The sequence below is a fragment of the Odocoileus virginianus genome, chromosome 6 (genome assembly GCF_023699985.2).
Source record: "Odocoileus virginianus isolate 20LAN1187 ecotype Illinois chromosome 6, Ovbor_1.2, whole genome shotgun sequence".
Taxonomy (NCBI): Eukaryota; Metazoa; Chordata; class Mammalia; order Artiodactyla; family Cervidae; genus Odocoileus; species Odocoileus virginianus.
The window spans coordinates 25,896,918-25,911,837 of record NC_069679.1 but is presented as its reverse complement, the minus strand read 5'-3'; the positions used below and the strand labels follow the sequence as shown (position 1 = coordinate 25,911,837).

Sequence of the window (14,920 nt, the reverse complement as noted above, 5' to 3'; positions counted from 1 at the left end):
AGCTCAATTCTAGTCAATTACATGGAAAAACTGGTATTTATTTAACCAACTTCTTAGTGATAGACCTTTAGAATCTTTCGTATCTTACATGAAATCTCTGTGCCAAAGAGCATGTGAAGTTAAAATTTGGAATAACACTGCCAATTGTCTTCTACAGTATATGCTCAGATGCTTAGTCATGTCTGACTCCATGAACTGTAATCCAACAGGGATTCTACAGGTGAGAATACTGAAGTGGGGTACCATATTATTCTCCAGAGGATCTTCCCGACCCAGGGATCAAACTCAAGTCTCTTGTGCCTCCTGCACTGGCAAGCAGATTCTTTACCAGTAGTGCCACCCGGGAAGCCCTCTATAATATTTACCTACTAGCAATGAATGACTTTTTACCTAGATTCTTAATTGATTAGGTAAACATTATATCTCAATATAGCCTAAGTTATAGTTCGCTAAAGAGGAAGATAAACATCTTTCCATCTGTTCAAGTTCTATGGCTATTTAATTTTTGAATTAATATTATAATAAGAAAAACATTTAATGAAAAAAATCTGAAGACCTGGTATTTACTGTTTTCCACTAGCAGATGTATTTTAAGGATTTACATATGAAAGTAGAATGTTTCATCCCTCATAAGAGGATAAGCTATACTCAACAGCCATGGCACTATATTAAATTATTATGTTAATAACATGTTTTGAGAATTAATCTTAAGTATTACACAAAAGGGAATTAAAATAAAAAAAAGAATATTAACTTTAAAAGCACTTTTAAATAATAGAAATAAACATTTAAAGTATAATTTGCATCACACTTTTTTTACTTACTGTATAAATAGGGTATTTTCTCCTGCCTCTGTTTCTATAAATAGAGAAAAGGTTATTAAAGTTTTTTAAAAATACAGTAATAAAGTATTAGAAAAATTACATAAGGACATTAACAACAATAAAAAAATACTAATGCCACACCTTACATTTGGCCCCTCACAGCTCAAGTTACACTTTTTAAGCAATAAGATAGATATTAAGTTATACCAGTTATCTGGTTACATAACCACAGCATAATCATATAGAAAACAGACTTAGTAGAGGTTGCAGAACAAATTTACCTGAAATTTCTGACTTTTTCACTATTTTCATATGAGACTCTGTCTGGAATATTCTAGAAAAGAAAATAAAGATTACTGAAAATCTGCAAGTTTTGTTTTTTTTGACTGAACTGCATGGCTTGTGGGATCTCAGTTCGCCCACCAGGGGTTGAACTCAGGCCACAGCAGTGACAGCCTGGAATTCTAATCCCTCGGCAACCAGGGAACTCCCCAAAATCTTCAAATTCTGATTAGAACACTATGATGTTAATTTACAATATGTTTTGAGATAAGTAAGATAAATCTTTCTGATTATTTATAAAACTTCACAGAACCTCAGTAGTAAAACCAAGTAAGAATACCACATAACAAAATCTATAGGCCAATCTCATATATGAGTATTAGTGCAGAAAACCCAAAATATTAGCAAACTAACTCTAGCAAAGTTATTTTTATGATTAAACTGGATTTATCCCGGAATGCAGAGATAATGCAACATCCAAAAATTTATTTTATCATATTAAAGATTAAACTACTAAAAACTCTTATTTCAATAATTGCTCTAAAAGCATTTACAATACCCATTCTTGTTTAAAAACAAAACCCTCAACATTGTGAATCAACTATATTCCAATAAAAATCAAAAAACAAAACCAAAAATCTGCAACAATAAAGTTAAATTTACCCAATAATACAGAGAGAATAGGCATACTAATTTTAACAAATGTAAATAGGTTGAACTACCCTATTAAAAATGGCTATTGACTAAATTTTTAAAAATTTTAAACTCAGTCTACAACCTGCAAGTTACAAATTAAAATATTCCACAGCTGAAAAATTATCTATGGACAAACAACAGAAAAGTGAAGATAACTATGAAGTAATTCAACACATTAAGTTTCATAGCAAAAAAGTATTAGAACTAAACAGGTTGCTATTATACACTAAGAGGGAAGTTATCAATGAAAACTTACAATGAATAACCCAGTTTACATGTAAAAAGTCAGAGGGAAAAAAATGAAAGAAATATAAACAAGAAAATGCAGAAATATATTTAGACACCTCAAGATCCAAATTTTTATTTTTTACTGAAGTATAGTTGATTTACAATGCTGTGGGTCAGGTGCACAGCAACATGAATCAATTATATATATATACACCTATATACATATCTACTTCTTTTTTTTAAGATTCTTTTCCCACATAGGCCATTATAGAGTATTGAGTAGAGCTCCTTGTGCTATACAGCACATTATTATTAGTTATCTATTTTATATATAAGATCCAAATCTTGGAATATCACATATTAAGTAGGTAAAGAGTAAGTTGTAAATGTATAAAACATATTTACTAAATAAAGCATATTTAGCAAACATATGGAGACACTTAACTGAAATTGCAAAATAGTTCTTTCCTCCATTTTCCTGTAAATTTATCTTAATTATATTATCCCTTGCTCTCATTTTTTTTCAACCTATATAGTATCTATGATATAGGGAAAGCTTTCAAAGGTACAATATGTTGCAAAAATTATTTATGAACCAAGAAAGACACATGCTTTAATAACAAAATTTAAAGAGTTCAATCACACAAAAACTTTAAAATATTTTCTTTAATATTGTCTAAGTAGATGAGGAAATGAAAAATAAAACATTTCAAAATGAGAAGAAAAAAAGCCCAAATGAACAAAGTATAGAAAAAATAGTAATGACAAATAAAAACCAAATTAAAATAACTAAGACAATAAAATCAATCAAATCAGCTAAAATTAAGTGTTAAAATATAATCTTTATAGTGCCTGAGGAAAACAGGTATATTACTAAAGTTACTAAAACCAGTAACAAAAATGTAATGACTATGTAATTGCTGCTTCTTTTAAACCTGGGAATTCTACTTTTAGGAATATAATTCCAAGGAAGTAACTCAAAAGAAAAAAGGTTAATTTACACAAAAATATCTAACACAGTACAAATGCTTAACAGAAAAATTAAAATAGTTATTTTTACATTAATATTCAGTTCTAGTGGTAAAGAACCCCCCGCCAATTCAGGAGACATTAAAAGATGAGGGTTCAATCTCTGAGTCAGAAAGATCCTCTGGAGAAGGGCATGGCAACCCACTCCAGTATTCTTGCCTGGAGAATCCCATGGACAGGGGAGCCTGGTGAGCTACAGTTCATAGGGTTGCAAAAAGCTGGACACGACTGAAGTGACTTAGCACGCAATTAAGTAAAATCACCCGTGTCCGATCTCTCCTCAGAGAACCAAGTAAGATCTTGCAAGCCGACAAAACAACAACAACAACAAGAGCAGCAACAACATGTGAAGGAAAAGTCAGTCTGAAACAAACTGGAGAAAATGAGTTACTAAATCAAACCTAGGCTGCAGTTATTCAGGGAGTATACAAGGAGTATACAAATAGAATCTTTTAAGACATGCAATAATAGGTGTGTATGTATCTACTGTGGAGGTAGATTCATTAGGTTTCATAGCCTGGTGCCTTTAAACATTCTGAATCATAACTAATAGTTCAGATTCATAACTAATAGTAAAGATTCCATGATCAGCAAGCCATATTTACAGTATAATTTACTTTCTTAGGTAGAATGGCTTTGAGGAATGTATTGATGTAAGGCTTCTGGTTCATTTGATTTGTTTCTCATGATATATTTAGTAGTGAAGTGAAGAAATGGTTAGTCACTCACTCGTGTCCGACTCTTTGCAGTCCCATGGACTGTAGCCTGCCAGGCTTCTCTATTCACAGAATTCTCTGAAAGAATACTGGAGTGGGTAGCCATTCCCTTCTCCAGGGGATATTCCTGACCCAGGGATTGAACCCAGGTCTCCTGTAATGCAGGCAGATTCTTTACCATCTGAGCTACCAGGGAAGCCCATATTTAGTAGTAGCATTCTTATTTATAAACAAATCTCCAGTGAATCTGTTTAATACCAGCCCATTTGTAAAAGATCCACCCAGTTTTGGTACAGGTGAAAAAAAAAATCAGAGTCTGCAAAACCAAGTGCAGGATCTAAGAAGATAGTGGCAACTTCACCAAGGAATATACCACCAAGGGAACCTACTAGCAGGCAATAGCTAGCCTTCCCCAGTAATATCAAATCTTATAATGTCTCTTCCACTCCCCACCCTGGAATTCAATACATATAAAATATTGACAACACATGTTTATCCAGAAAGTCATTAATTGACTTACAGATAAAAGATGAACAGAAAAGAGCAGTAAAACAATTAAAATTACTATCAGTCAACAACAACAAATTTATATTTCAGAAGGCACCTACTGTTTGGAACTACTCAGTTAACAGAAAGATGTCACACAGTGTCTGCTAAGAGGGAACCCTCTACTTCACCCCTTACCAACATCTACTTACTCTTCCTCTAAGGAAAAGAAGAAAACATTTTCCCAACAGTCCCACAACTGAAATCCTGGGCATCCTAGTGTAAAATCATGTTTTATGTGGCAACTGCAGAACTGAATTTCTTTAATCTACCTGATCCTAAAGGTTTGTTAAGGTAAAGAATTCAGAGGAGACAGAGGAACAAATGAGGAATGGGAAACAATGCAGATTAAAGCCCAGGACTTTCCTAGAAGATTTCTGGACATGAAACAATCAAGTCTCATCCAAAACTGTTTAAATTCAAGGTTAAATTGATCTAGGAGCTCATCTCACTATAGGCCAAGTTAAAGCTGTCTAAGTTATACAGAAAATAAAATTTGAAGGTGGTGATATTAAATAGACAGTTTATCTTTATGATAGCTAAAAAGAGAGCCTATTTATAGAAAAACAGCTACCCTGGAATACCACTATATCCCCTCCTCCTCCACAGAAATGTCTTGAAAATAACTGGTTCAGGAATACCCAACATATTCAATGATGAGGAAAAAGCATACAATCCATAAAGACACCAAAGATTAAAGTAAAGCAAAGCATAATATACTTTATTAATGTATAAAAAAACTCAGAAAAATGTCCCAAAGACGATGAAAACTGTACGCAGTTTACTATGGATTTAAAAAGCATAACAAAGCAATCATCTCTCTGAAAGGCAGAAATGCAAGAATTCAAGGAAAAGATAAGAAGACAGAAAATGACACACAAATAGATGAAATTAATGAAAGAAGCAGAAGAAAAAATACAATCATCAGCAGAAAGAAGGTGAAACTGGAAGAGACACAGAGTGAGTAACTACTTTGGAAAATATGATAAAGGACAGAAATACTTAACAAAGTAAAAGAAAATAAAAGGAATTAAGAGAGACTATAACACAGAAGAAGAGCAAAGATTATAAACATTATTTGTATTTATAAATTATTGAGTCCCTAGTGAAAAGGCAAAAAGATACGACACTGAAAGATGAACTCCCCAGGTTGACAGGTGCCCAATATGCTACTGGAGAAGAATGGAGAAATAACTCCAGAAAGAAAGAAGAGATGGAGCCAAAGCGAAAACAACGCCCAGTTGTGGATATGACTGGTGACGGAAGTAAAGTCCGATGCTGTAAAGAACAATATTGCACAGGAACCTGGAATGTTAGGCCCATGAATCAAGGTAAATTGGAAGTGGTCAAACAGGAGATGGCAAGAGTGAACATCGACATTTTAGGAATCAGTGAACTAAAACTCACCGGAAGGTGAATTTAATTCAGGCGAGTTTAATTCAGATGACCTTATATCTACTACTGTGGGCAGGAATCCCTTAGAAGAAATGGAGTAGCTCTCATAGTCAACAAAAGAGTCCAAAATGCAGTACTTGGGTGCAATATCAAAAATGATACAATCATCTCTGTTTGAAGGCAAACCATTCAATATCACAGTAATCCAAGCCTATGCCCCAACCACTAATACCGAAGAAGCTGAACAGTTCTACAACGACCTACAAGACCTTCTAGAACTAACACCAAAAAAAGATGTCCTTTTCATCATAGGGGACTGGAATGCAAAAGTAGGAAGTCAAGAGATACCTGGTGTAATAAGAAAGTTTGGGCTTGGAGTACAAAATGAAGCAGGGCAAAGGCTAACAGAGTTTTGCCAAGAGAACACACTAGTCATAGCAAACACCCTCTTCCAACAACACAAGAGAAGACTCTACACATGGACATCACCAGACGGTCAATACCAAAATCAGATCGCTTATACTCTTTGTGGCAGAAGATGAAGACGCTCTATACAGTCAGCAAAAACAAGACCAGGAGATAACTGTGGCTCAGATCATGAACTCCTTCTTGCAAAATTCGGACTTAAATTGAAGAAAGTAGGGAAAACCACCAGGCTATTCAGGTATGACCTAAATAAAATTCTTTATGATTATAGAGTGGAAGTGACAAACAGATTCAAGGAATTAGATTTGATAGAGTACCTGAGGAACTATGGACGCAAGTTCATGACATTGTACAGGAGGTGGTGGTCAAGACCATCCCCAAGAAAAAGAAATGCAAAAAGGCAAAATGGTTGTCTGAGGAAGTCTTACAAATAGCTGAGAAAAGAAGAGAAGCAAAAGGCAAAGGAGAAAAGGAAAGATATACCCATCCGAACGCAGAGTTCCAAAGAATAGCCAGGAGAGATAAGAAAGCCTTCCTCAGTGATCAATGCAAAGAAATAGAGGAAAACAATAGAAAGGGAAAGACTAAAGATCTCTTCAAGAAAATTAGAGATACTAAGGGAACATTTCATACAAAGATGGGCTCAATAAAAGACAGAAATGGTATGGACCTAACAGAAGTAGAAGATATTAAGAAGAGGTGGCAAGAATACACAGAAGAACTGTACAAAAAAGATCTTCATGACCCAGAAAACCACGATGGTGTGATCACTCACCTAGAGCCAGACATCCTGGAATGTGAAATCAAGTGGGCCTTAGGAAGCATCACTACGAACAAAGCTAGTAGAGGTGATGGAATTCCAGGTGAGCTATTCAAGTCCTACAAGATGATGCTGTGAAAGTGCTGCATTCAATGTGCCAGCTAATTTGGAAAATTCAGCAGTGGTCACAGGACCGGAAAAGGTCTGTTTTCATTCCAATCCCCAAAGAACGGCAATGCCAAAGAATGTTCAAACTACTGCACAACTGCACTCATCTCACAAGTTAGCAAAGTAATGCTCAAAATTCTCCAAGTGAGGCTTCAATAGTACGTGAAAGAGAACTTCCAGATGTTCAAGCTGGATTTTAAAAAGGCAGAGAAACCAGAGATCAAATTGCCAACATCTGCTGAATCACAGAAAAAGCAAGAGAGTTCCAGGAAAACATCTACTTCTACTTTATTGACTACACCAAAGCCTTTGACTGTGTGGACCACAACAAACTGTGGGAAATTCTTAAAGAGATGGAAATACCAAACCACCTGACCTGCCTCCTGAGCAATCTGTAGGCAGGTCAAGAAGCAACAGTTAGAACTGGTAATGGAACAACAGACTGGTTTCAAATTGGGAAAGGAGTACGTCAAGGCTGTATATTGTCACCCTACTTATTTAACTTATATATAGAGTATATCATGAGAAATGCAGGGTGGATGAAGCACAAGCTGGAATCAAAATTGCTGGGAGAAACATCAATAACCTCAAATATACAGATGACACCACCCTTATGGCAGAAAATGAAGAAGAACTAAAGAGCCTCTTATGAAAGTGAAAGAGGAGAGGAAAAATTTGGCTGAAAATTCAACATTCAGAAAAAGAAGATCACGGCATCTGGTCCCACCACTTCATGGCAAATAGATAGGGAACAGTGGAAACAGTGACAGACTTTATTTTGGGGGGCTCCAAAATCACTGATGGTGACTGGAGCCATGAAATTAAAGGACACTTGCTCCTTGGAAGAAAAGCTATGACCAACCTAGACAGCATATTAAAAAGCAGAGACATTACGTTGCCAACAAAGGTCTGTCTGGTCAAAGCTATGGTTTTTCCAGTAGTCATGTATGGATGTGAGAGTTGGACTATAAAGAAAGCTGAGTGCCAAAGAATTGATGCTTTTGAACTGTGGTGTTGGAGAAGATTCTTGAGAGCCCTTTGGACTGCAAGGAGATCCAACTAGTTCATCCTAAAGGAAATCAATACATTTGAATCAGTTCTAATGAGATGGATGAAACTGGAGCCCATTATACAGAGTGAAGTAAGCCAGAAAGATAAACACCAATATAGTATACTAATGCATATATATGGAATTTAAAAAGATGGTAATGATAACCCTATATGCAGGACAGAAAAAGAGACACAGATGTATAGAACAGACTTTTGGACTCTGTAGAAGGTGAGGGTGGGATGATCTGAGAGAACAGCATTGAAAATGTATATTATCACGTGTGAAACAGATTGCCAGCCCAGGTTGGATGCATGAGACAAGTGCTCAGAGCTGGTGCACTGAGAAGACCCAAAGGAATGGGATGGGAAGGGAGGTGGGAGGGAGGATCAGGATGGGGAACACATGTAAATCCAGGGCTGATTCATGTCAATGTATGGCAAAAACCACTAGAAGATTGTAAAGTAATTAGCCTCCAACTAATAAAAATTTTAAAAAATAAAGGAAATCAGTCCTGAATATTCATTGAAATGACTGATGCTGAAACTTAAGCTCCACCACTTTGGCCACCTGATGTGAAGAACTGACTCATTTGAAAAGACCCTGATGCTGAGAAAGATTGAAGGCAAAAGGAGAAGGGGACGACAGAGGATGAGATGGTTGTATGGCATCACCAAGTGGATGAACATGAGTTTGAGCAAGCTTCAGGAGTCGGTGATGGACAGGGAGGCATGGCATGCTGCAGTCCATGGGGTCACAAAGGGTCGTACACAACTGAGCGACTGAAGTGAACTGAATGAAATTTACATAATGGAATAGGAAAAATATTAAAAGGTTGATTCAAGATTCAAGACCCAAAGCAATCAAAATGAAGATGCATTGTGGTAAAGTCAATAAACGTCAAAGATAACAAAAGACTCTCCTCTGACTTGTTCATAGAAACATTCAATGCTAAAGAACAGAACCACATTAACAAGTTCTTTAAAGAGAAAGTGAGTTGAAGATTTTATATTCAGCTAAACTGTCAAATATAAAGACTGTAACTAACAGTTTGAGTACCCAAGAACTCAGAGAATATTGTTCCAATGAGCCCTCAAACATAAGGGAAAAAGCTTCAACCAACCAAGAGATAATTAGGGCAACTATAGTGACAGAACTGATATGAACAATTAAATATATATAATAGAACTGATACACAAATGTGACAGATTCCCTAATGCCAAATACCCAGAGAGAGAGAGAGAGAGAGAGAGAGAGAGAGAGAGATACAAGAGAGGGAAGAGGACAAAGAGACATGATAAACGTTTCAAAAAAAAATTAAGAAAGGAATGAGGATGGGGGAAAAATGAGGGGAAGAAGTAGGCTAACTACCTCATCCTTTATAAATGCCAAAGGATATCATATAAAACAATGAAGTTTTAACTGAAGTTTAAGCATACCAAATAGTACAAGGAAGGGAGGGAACAGACTAACTTTACAATTGCTCATACATGGTCAGACAATATAAAAAGGTGTACCACAAATATGAAAGCAAAAATCTATCAGAGAAAGAAATCTTAACAGCAGTCTAGGTAGAATTTGAATCAAAAAGCAATAAACAAAGCAAAGATGATTAGTTTGTAATGCCAGAAAGTACAATCTTAAATAAAGATTAACAATGATAATATGCACCAATGAACATAGAATAAACATTTACAAAGAAAAACTACTGGATAAAGAGAGTTAGAGTGGGATGCACTATCAATTAGAGACAAATTTACCTGTCATAATTCATGGAAATTAGAGTGACTGAAACTATATAAGATTAAAGAAGACCCAAATAATAAAAGGTAGTAAATGGATAGAATTGATATGCCAAATTCTACACCCTAATATTCAAAATATTATCTTCTTTCCCAAGTACTTATGGATCATTCACAAAAGTTGATCATATATAAGATCACACAACTTCAATAAAAATCAAAATAATACTGATTAGCATTTTCTCACCACAATATAACTGAAAATGACCACAAAATGCCTTTACGAGATATGAATTTTAAAATTCTCAAATAACTCTTCAGTGAGGAAATACAAACATATTGATGAGCATCAAGAATATAATCATAAAAATACTACATGCAAGAATCACATTAGATTAATAACTTAGGGAGAAGTGACATCTTCATGATGTCACACCTTTTTATTTAGGGACCTGTCTGCATTTGTTCAATTCTTCTTTTGTTTTCTGGCCACACCAGGGAGTTCCCTGTACAGTTCTTAACTTAGTGTTCTTCAGTGATGTTTTATTCTTTATATGCTATTATTATTAAATTTACAGCAACAAAGTGTAATATAAAGAAAAAAAGACATTTATCTTCTGATTATTATTATGTAAGAAATATATTAAAATTTTTATAACCCCATTTTTTTTCTATTTTTGTTGTTTAGCACCTCAAAAAAAAATGTTAAATAACAGCAGTGAAACGTAATTGTTTTCCTTCTGGACTTTAAGAGGGGATGCTTTCAGTGTTTCTTTTAAGCATAACAGACTTTTAAATAACAATTTTCTAACATCTATCTAATTGACATACCAATTATCCAAATCAGTTAGTACCAACATATTTGGTGTTAACACACAAAAAAGTATTACCTGTAACATTTATTTTTTTCAACTTACTTTATAGTATCTGCAAAGCTGACTCGACGAGAGTTTTTCTTATTTCTCAAAGCGTTGGATTCCTAAGAGCAGAGAATGTATGGTAAGTTCTTAATGAAACCACTAAGAAGTATGTCTCCAAGAGTATGATGAGACAGATACCAGGTCTTATTTTAAATTAATGTGATATTATTAATTTTGATAATTTGATCCTTCAAAGAATTCCAATACAGAAGCACTTAACATGAATATGATTTTCAATGTGAATAATAATAAGCTTACTGACACAAACAACATATATTTAAGGAAGGTGATTACTGTCCTTAACCTTTTCTCTCTCCTTTAAATAAATGATAATTTTGCTATCCAGTAGAAGAAAGACTGGAAACAAGTGATATATTGCCTATCATGGTAACCTTACTATACTATTTTTAAGATTAAAAGAATTTTTTAAATTGTGGTAAAATACAATTAACATAAAATCACTTTAAAATTTTTTAATTTTATTATGGTAAGAACACTTGATGTGATCTACTCTCTTAACAGATTTTTAAGTGTATAATACAATGTTGTTAACTATAGGCATAGTGTTATACAGTGAATTTCTAGAATTCATTCATCATGTATAACTTTATACCCATTGATTGGCAACTCTCCATTTCCCTCTCCTTTCAGTCCCTGACAACCACTCCCCTCCTCTCTGATTCTATGAATGTGACTATTTTGGACTTTGCATGTAAGTGGAATCATCAAGTTTTTGTCCTTCTGTGAGTATTTGACCTAACATACTCAAGCCTCTTTTAACTGTTTTTAAGTGTACGCTTCAGTACTATTACATACATCTATATGGTTGTGTAACCAATCCCCAGAAATCTTTTTATCTTGCAAAACTGATACTATACTCAACAAACAACTCCCTCATATGCTCCAACCTCCCCACAACCACAATTTTACTATCTGTTTCTATGATTCTGACTACTCCAGGTAATTCATAGAAGTATTTGTCTTTTGTGGCTTTTTTTTTTTTCCTTTCTTTTAACATCATATCCTCAGAGTTCATCCACATTGTAGTATGTATCAGAATTACCTTCTTAAGGCTGAATAATATTCCATTAATACCACCTTTTGTTTATTCATCTGTCAATGGATTCTGGGTTGCTTCCACCTTTTGGCTACTGTGAATAACACTGCTATGAACAGTGGTGTACATCTCTTCAAGACTCTGCTTTTAATTCTTTGGGGTATATACCCAGAAGTGGAACTGCTGGATCATATGGTAAATCTATTTTAGTTTTTGGGGGAATCATTATTTGCTATAGCAGCTGCACCATTTTACATTCCCACCAATAGTACATAAGGGTTCCAGTTACTCTACATCCTAGCCGACTGTTATTTTTTTTTTAATAGTAGCCATCCTAACAGATATGAATTGATATCTTACTGTGGTTTTGACTTGTATTTCCCTAATGATTAGTGATGCTGAACATATTTTCATTACAGTATTTTTATTTTCCTTCATCTTCCTTAACAAGGATGAACAGTTTTACTCATATAGATACCAAACACAAAACCAAATGAAATCCATAGAGAATTTTACTTTCCTAATTCTGGATTTCCTAATGCTCTGGATACCTGAGCATAAATCTTTTTACAAAGAACCAGGAATGTTCATCCTCTCTGTTAAGATCCTGGCAGACACCACAGGTGGCCTTGAACTTAATAATAACAACAATATGGACATAATAAATACTAATGTATTTCTTACCTTTTAAAAAACCCTGAAATTTGTGTGGTATATTAGAAAGAGCACTAAAGAGATTACAGCTCCAATCTGAAGTCTGTCACTAACTGTGTGGGGTTAGACAAAACATTTAACCTCTCTGGACCTCCTATTTCTTATTTATAAAATTAAGGAATAAGGTTCAAGATTACTATTGAGGTCCTGTTGGTTTTAAAGCTCTATGAATCTATGGATCCGTTATTTACTCATTCAAACATTCATTAAACTAAAAAAAAAAAAAACCACACACACCAAATCCCATGCTGAGTGACAGCAAAAGAAAGGTAAAGGAAACCATACAGTCCCTGCTCTACTGGGGATTAACGGGAACACAGACATTAAAACAAAAATCTACACAAATATAAAATTAAAAGGTAATAAGTGATATGAACAAAAACTACATTAAAAATAATTTAGCCTGAGAATTATGGAAGATTTCTGTGAGGAAGTACATTTAAGTTGAGATCTGAAGGATTAGTTAGTAGTCAGATGAAGGATTGAACAGAAGGAAAGCATTCGATTCAGATCATGTGCAAAGGCTTGATATTATACTTGAGAAACAGAAAAATTTATTTACAGAGGCTATAAAGTAGGGTAAGTGCTCAGAATTAAATGGTCTCCAAAGCTATACACATTTCATCATTCAACAAAATGTACTGAAAGTGAATTATATACCACATATAATACACTAAAAAAACACACAACAAAGTTAATCTTAAGAGAGTTCTTAATTTATAACAGACATTAGTAAACAACTACAAGAGAATATGTTAAGGGAGGATTTTCTGATAGAAGCGACACCGAAGCTGAGTCTTAGAGATCAAACGGGAATCATGGGGTAAAGAGGACTACAAATATATGATAAACCAAGTATGATAAAATATTAATTGTAGAACCTAGGTAATAACTATATGAACATTCACTACAAAATTCTTTCTACTTTTCCATGTGTTCGGAAAAATTTTTAATAAAATACTGGCAGGTAAATGAAGGATGAGGGACTAGCCATCTTAACAGAGCTAACATCACATATAAATACCCGCAGCCTTGACAGTTCATGTCTGTTTGGGGAATGGTAAGCAATTCTGAAGGGTGAGATACATGTATGAGTGGCAATAAGTCTGGAAAAGTAAATAGGGGTTAAAAATCAAGAGTGCCAGCTTGCTCAAATGTTTGGATTACAACCTGAGGGCCATGGAATGCTTACTTGTACATGTTTGGATTACAACCTGAGGGCCATGGAATGCTTACTTGTACATATTCAACTGAGAATCATTTATGGTGCTCTCCCTTCAATAGCTAGAAAATTTTCTACTTATTGAAAGTATCACTGGAAATAATCATCTATGACATATTTTGTACCAGAAACTTACCTGAATAGTTTCATTCCCATTTCCACCTCTGAGGTCCTGAAGAGGACTCCTTGGGGGTTTCAAAATCTAGAAGAGAAATATTCAAGAAAGTCTGCTATTATCTATTATTATTTCATGATATAACTTGAAATCACTTCAAGTTATATCATGAGCAGAAAGGAAAAGATGCTAAAATTCCTGTAGAAACCTCTAAAACACCACAAATTCAAACTGCTTTGTACTTTGTGGCTGTTTTAAATATTTGGCTCCATTCTGTTCTCCTTGCCTACATTTCCCAGTTATTTTGCTTACTCTAATCCCATGTGGTCTGTGTAAAACTCTACTTCAGCTCTAGGGTTCAACAGGTAACCCGGGGCCAAGATCAATCTGCACAAACATTCTTTCATCAATAGTGTCTGGTTTGGGAATGAGGACTTGACCCATATCAAAATAATAGAGCCAACATGATTCAACCCTGAGTATTCTGGGTTTATTTATTTATTTTTTAATCCTGAGGAAACAGACATTATTTTTTATGTAGAACTTGAACCTGGAAGTTGGGAGAGCTAGCTGTATTGTGGTAATAATAGAGAGAGAGCTGTTCATTACCCAGAGGAAGAGATTAGAGTATAAAAATGAAAGGAAATCAAGTACTAATTGGGTCCAGTACTTTCACCATAAGTGTCCTTGCACAGACATCTGTCCTACAAACACTTTTGCTGCATAACTAATTGACCAGAATGCAATTTTGCTATAAAAGATAAAAGAGGGACATTAAAAAGGACATAATGAAACATGAAAAATGAATAGCAAAGTTAAAGACTTTATTGCAAGATACAGAATACTTGAATACATTTAAAATGTGTGTAAATTCATGGCAATACTGCATAAATAACTGATTTTATTTTGTGGGTTGTACCTAAGCACTTGCCTTTTATCTTTTGCTCATAGTATATTTAATACATCTTTAAAAAAATTTATTGATTCATTCTTTTCATTTGGCATCATAGTTTTTCACTAAAAATTTCTTCT

General features: G+C 34.5%; 1 protein-coding gene across 1 annotated transcript in view; it reads right to left on the bottom strand.

Annotated features, from left to right (window-relative positions):
• The window catches only part of KNL1 (kinetochore scaffold 1), a 66,544-nt gene that overhangs the window by 39,983 nt on the left and 11,641 nt on the right, over positions 1–14,920 (bottom strand). The window contains 4 exon segments of the mRNA XM_020872349.2: positions 825–858; positions 1,106–1,158; positions 10,778–10,839; positions 13,910–13,975. Of these exon segments, the coding sequence (XP_020728008.2) occupies positions 825–858; positions 1,106–1,158; positions 10,778–10,839; positions 13,910–13,975 (215 nt within the window).